Source organism: Capsella rubella, unplaced genomic scaffold (assembly GCF_000375325.1).
Source record: "Capsella rubella cultivar Monte Gargano unplaced genomic scaffold, Caprub1_0 scaffold_2, whole genome shotgun sequence".
In the NCBI taxonomy this organism is placed as follows: Eukaryota; Viridiplantae; Streptophyta; class Magnoliopsida; order Brassicales; family Brassicaceae; genus Capsella; species Capsella rubella.
The window spans coordinates 1583475-1589939 of record NW_006238922.1 but is presented as its reverse complement, the minus strand read 5'-3'; the positions used below and the strand labels follow the sequence as shown (position 1 = coordinate 1589939).

Below are 6465 nucleotides of genomic sequence, written 5' to 3'. Positions count from 1 at the left end.
TAATATTTGATGATAGTAATGATATGCAAATTTTCAATGGATGAAGATTTATTTTGTTAAGATTGTGTGAAATTAATAAGAAAAAAGAAGTTTAGAATAATCATTAACTAACTGTTTGACCAAATAAAAATCATTAACTAATTGAATTAATGATAAATTTTGTAGATATCATTTGTGCTATAATTGCTAGATTGATTTTTAAATATAAATATTTTTAAGAGAATTTTGAGAAATACCCCTTTTGGTGTACCCTTTTTAAAAATACCCTCTTTTCTATTCATTTTCAAAAATACCCCTTTTCAAGTATGAAAAATTATAAACTTTTATATGGTTGATAAGGTACATCAAGATCATCATTACTACTGGGAGACATCATTTACATGTTTTTTATTATAGATCATATTTTTTTTATTATAAATGACATCATTTACATGTTTTTTGTTTCAAAAATAACATTATATAGCCTGTAATTAACTAATTAAATTACCTGCCGTTCTCTTTTCATATCCGTTATTTCTTGTCCCGATATTTGAAAGATTTAAGTAATTTGAAACTTACTTTTGCTATTTAAATTTCAATATGAAGAAATGTTCTTGTATCATACCCGTCATTTGATATTTAAATGTTAAAATTGAATTTAAATTTCCAAATTTTTTATATCGTCTTGTTTTTGATGAGAAATAGTTTAGGTACTTTTTTTTTTGAATTACCCGTTCCCTTTTTATACCCGTTAATTCCCTCTAAGATATGATCGTAATTTTTCTTTTATATCAATGAAATCAGTTACATCTTTTTTTTAAAAACAACATTATAAAGCTTGTACATAATTAACTAATTAAATTACGCGTTCTCTTTCTGTATCCATTTTTTTGTCCCGATATTTGAAATATTTAAGTAATTTAAAATTTACTTTTGCTATTTAAATTTCAAATTCATGTATCATATCCGTCATTTGATATTTGAAATTTAAAACTGAATATATGTTTCCAAATTTTTTATATCGTCTTGTTTTTGATGAGAAATAGTTTAGATTTTTTTTTTGAATTACCCGTTTTTTACCTCAAAAATAAAATCATATTATATATAAATCATATATTATATATATACATATATATATGGCATCATTTACATGTTTTTTTAAATAACATTATATAGCGTGTAATTAACAACACCGTTAATTATTAGGCTGTTGAAACATATAGCCAGTAATTAGAGTGTATTGTTATTTTTTGTGTCACCACAAATTTAAAGAAATGTAACCAAAGAGTCACATTTATAAACTAAGAACTTATCTTGAACTAAATCATAAAAAAATGAATCAATTGAATAAAATATATATTAAATATTTTAGTAAGTAGCTATGGTAAATATAGATTAAGTTATGGAAATTCAAATAAATATTTGCTTCCATTTTTAATCATAATTAATTGATCTTTTTTATTTATTTGTAGCATACATTAACTTTTTACAAAATAAATGTAACATAAACTACTTGAATAAAACCATTAAACCAAATAGATAAAATACAATAAATTAGATTTTATTAAATATTAAATTTTTGTATAAAAATATCTCAAAAATCAAAATATGTTACATATGTAAATTTTCGAATTTAATTGTCCACAAATTAATATGATTTCCATAAATATAGGTTGTTTCTGTTTTTTATTATTTATTTATTTTTTTAAAAGATTTTGCTGTCATTAATTTTGTTTGGCAACATGTTTAAGTTTCATGACATTTTTTAAAAAAATTGGGGGCTGTTTGGCTTCTTATTGTACTTCCCAATTAATAGTATAGATACATCCATATATAGTTACGCACTTGAGCTAAGACTTCTAAGTACATAAAATAATTACAACTAGATTTATTTTTCTACATACTGTATGCAGAAGAAAGAAAACAAGAAGGAGATATATATATTTATGAAACAATTATTGAAATAGGTAATTATGACATTTTAAAACAGTAATGATATTCCATAAATAGCCCACTTCCTCGTGATTACTATTATTATTATTTTTCTTTTAATCGTAACAATAATTTAATACATCTTTTTAACTTTTATTTTTTTATATTGAAAAAATTACAAGAGGAACTTGTAGTATTTTGTATGTTTATTATAAAATGAAATGATATATTTATAGGTGTAGCACGCAACAGCTTCACCGTCCATAACTATTTCTAATTCCGGGTTTCTCGTGTTCGTGCAGATTATATTGGGTTGGTCCTTTAGAGTTAAGCTTTATAAACTAATACATTATGAAAAATCACAACTATATAATAATAATGAGTGATGAGTGATTCTTAAGTTCTCTACTTTGTAATTGTGTCACGTAAAACAAGTATAATAATTAGAACCCAAAGGCTTTGCAGAAAGTTCATAAGATTTGTAAACGAATTTATGAAAAATTCTTATGTTTATTTTATTAAGCTCTGTACTTGTAATGGAATTTATGAATAACTAGAACACAATGACACATAAAAGTATTCGTATATATATACTTTTTAAACAAAACTTCTATATATAGTTTGCATTTATATTTTATATATGAAAAGTTAAAATATGAATTTATATTTTTTTTATGAGTCCGAATCAAATAGAAATTTTTGCTAATATCAACTATGTTGGATATAATAGTTTTTTCATTTAGATATTAACCAAATATCCTAAAATTTAAAAATATTCAATCAGTATTCATCTCAAATTTTTAGTTTTAAACTAGATATATGGAGTATTATTTATAGTTTTATAGTAAATCATCATGAAATAATGTCAATATTAATCTTAACCTCTAAAAAAATTCTTTATAAGTTTGATTGGTTTAAACTTTAAACATACTAATGCAAATATTGGTTACAATATTGAATAACTTATTAAAAGATTTATACCATTGTTAGAACTTAAAACGGACGAAAAGATATGTTTACATTATTTACATAATATTTTTGATTGGTAGTGAATATTGAAATAATATATTTATAAATTACCAAAAACATAAATTTTTTTTAAAAAATTATTATAATATAAAATTTCACCCAATAACATAGATTTTATATAAATACTGAAAATGTCATAAAATTATACAACCATTTTTTTCTTAATTTTTGGTTTAAACGTTAAATGACATGCATGCAGATTTTGGACTAGTTTTTAGTTTTTCATTCTAAAAAACCAAAAAATGAACGATTCATAATTTTAGCAAAATAGATTTCCTAAAAATCAGTTTTTAGAAGATTTTACTACTTCATTCATAAAATCCAAAAACCAATTTTTATGGTTTTCTACAAAATATAAGGTGGTTCTTTATTTATTTATTTTACATATTTTTTTTCAAAATTGTTCAAAAACTAAAATCTACAGCAAAAATCAAAAAACAAAAAAAAAAACTAAAAACCAAAAAATAAAAGCTAAAATCCATTTTAAAACTACAAAACATTCATGCCTTTAATTTATTTTCAAACTTTTTATTTGAAAGAATAATAGGAAAAAGAATAAACGACAAATGTTAAATTGGAAAAAAGAGGAAAAAAAAAAAAAAAAGAATCGAATTCTCGAGGTGCTCGTGCTTGTCACCAAAACCATTTTAAAGAACCCAACTTACTTACCTTTCCCCAAATACGCTTTTTCGACTAACCTCCCCAAAGGTAAGCAAAATGACCATTATACCCTCATCACCTTCATCTTCCTCGACATGTCACTGCCTCCAACCCCACCGAGAACGCCAGCTCCGTCAAATATTTACCAAACTCTCTCTCTCTCTCTTTCTCCTCTCTCCTCAAAAACTCAAAACCCATTAGCCATTACAGATAACCCAACGAGATTACCTGTGAAAGTCTTCGTCTTTCCCATCCTTTTCCTTATGGTATCTTCCCAAATCTCTCACTTTCTGAATATGGTTCTGCTTTAAAACCCACCTTGAGAAGAAGAAGAAGAAAGAAGAAAGGAGAAGACTTTATCAATCAAAATGGTAGAAGAAACGAGTGAAGAATCAAAAGCAAGCATAGAGAAAGCAATCGAAGCAATATCTTCATTGATTTCACTCTCTCACTCAATCAAATCCTTCAACATCAAATGGCAACTCATAAGAACCAAGCTCGAAGAGCTTTACTCTGGTCTCGCTGCTTTAGAGAATCTCAATTCCGGATTCGACCCATCTCTCTCCAGCTTAATCTCAGCCATTCTAATCTCTCTCAAAGACACTTACGATCTCGCTACTCGTTGCGTGAACGTTTCCTACAGTGGGAAGCTTCTGATGCAGAGTGATTTAGATGTTGTGGCTGGGAAGTTTGATCGACATACGAGGAATCTTTCTCGGATTTACTCTGCTGGGATTCTAAGTCATGGGTTCGCGATCGTTGTCTCGAAGCCTAATGGTAATGCTTGTAAAGATGATATGAGGTTTTACATTAGGGATTTGTTGACGAGGATGAAGATTGGGGATCTGGAGATGAAGAAGCAAGCTTTGGTTAAGCTTAATGAAGCTATGGGGGAAGATGACAGATATGTTAAGATTGTGACTGAGATTAGTGATATGGTTAATATCCTTGTTGCGTTTCTTGATTCTGAGATGGGGATTCAAGAAGAATCTGCGAAAGCTGTGTTTTTTATTTCTGGGTTTGGTTCTTACAGAGGTGTTTTGATCAGATCGGGTGTGATTGGTCCTTTGGTTTGGGTTCTTGAGAATGGGAATGGTGTTGCTAGAGAAGCGTCTGCCAGGTGTTTGATGAAATTAACGGAGAATTCAGAGAATGCTTGGTCTGTCTCTGCTCATGGAGGTGTCTCAGCATTGCTAAAGATATGTTCTTGCAGTGAATTTGGGGGTGAACTGATCGGTACTTCGTGTGGAGTGTTGAGAAATCTCGTTGGTGTTGAAGAGATTAAGAGGTATATGACTGAAGAAGATGATACCGTAGCCACTTTCATCAAGCTTATTGGATCCAAGGAAGAGATCGTTCAGGTAAATTCCATTGATCTTTTGTTAAGCATGTGTCGTAAAGACGAACAAACCCGTGATATCTTGGTTAGAGAAGGAGGAATCCAGGAGCTAGTGAGTGTATTATCAGATCCAAATTCGTTGTCTTCTTCGAAATCTAAGGAGATGGCATTAAGGGCGATTGATAACTTATGTTTTGGATCTGCTGGTTGTTTGAATGCATTGATGAGTTGCAAATTCTTGGATCATTTGCTGAATCTGCTAAGAAACGGGGAGATTTCTGTTCAAGAATCAGCCTTAAAGGTCACATCTAGGCTATGTAGTTTGCAAGAAGAGGTTAAGAGGATAATGGGAGACGCTGGTTTTATGCCCGAGCTAGTTAAATTTCTTGACGCCAAATCTTTAGATGTAAGAGAAATGGCGAGCGTGGCGCTCTACTGTTTGATCTCGGTTCCAAAGAACAGGAAGAAGTTTGCACAAGACGACTTTAACATTAGTCACATTCTCCAGTTACTTGACCATGAAGATGGGAGCAATGTGAGCAGCGATTCGGGTAACACAAAGTTTTTGATATCGATATTGATGTCTTTAACGAGCTGTAATAGCGCGAGAAGAAAGATTGCGACTTCAGGGTATTTGAAAAGCATTGAGAAGCTAGCAGAAACCGAAGGTTCAGATGCTAAGAAACTTGTGAAGAAGCTATCTATGAACAGATTCCGCAGCATACTCAGTGGCATTTGGCATACCTAATCTTATTTTATTTTCTTTCTTATAGTTTTTTTTTTCTTTTTGTGAATTTTGCTTGAGTGTATATTTCTTACAAAGGTGTTTTTGTTAGTTCTCTTCCCACTAATCCCAATTCCAATCCCATGTGACCTCCAAATTCAACTACAAGAATATTAATATAGCTTTAGAACATTTTCTTTTTCTTTATATTATTCTCTCTTTTAATTTAGTGAAATGCATACAAAAAGAGGTATTTTTTCTTTCAGTGGGTATCTCAAAATAAAGGTTTCCTTTTTTTTGAAGTCTTTAGTATAGACTAAAGAGATTCTTCTTAGAAGCTGCAATGTGTACTCTTTTAGGATACATTTATCAATCAAATTGCTATAAACATAACTTATTTATGGAGTTCAATGATTAAATCAAACATTGATCCTTTTACAGCTTTTTGTCTAAAATATAACATTCTAGATCAAAGTCAATCTATAATGGAAAAAAATTCTAAATAAGACATACATTAAGATCCAAAGATTAAGGATTTTGATTAGAAATATTGAAACTAAATATGGGAATTGTTTTTGTATAAATGCATGTAGTCTTGGAAGTATATGGGAAAATGGGGAAGCACATGGAATCAAGTGATAAAGAAGCATGTGAGGTTGTGTAGAGAGATAGAGTGATCTCTTCCATCTACCACAATTCAATTATATGGAGAGAGATAAATGAGAGTGATGGATCAAATGACAATTTAATACATTGTGTCTTGTTGTTACTCTCAAACTTATAGTGTTTGTGAGTAAGATTT

The 6465-nt window shown here is 29.1% G+C and overlaps 1 protein-coding gene across 1 annotated transcript; it reads left to right on the top strand.

The window, feature by feature from the left end:
* The first annotated feature begins 3654 nt into the window (after window positions 1-3654).
* Window positions 3655-5870, top strand: LOC17895648 (vacuolar protein 8). Its single transcript, XM_006302006.2, has one exon. The coding sequence runs from the start codon at window positions 3969-3971 to the stop codon at window positions 5685-5687; it is 1719 nt and encodes a 572-aa protein (XP_006302068.1). The 5' UTR covers window positions 3655-3968; the 3' UTR covers window positions 5688-5870.
* Window positions 5871-6465: the final 595 nt, after the last annotated feature.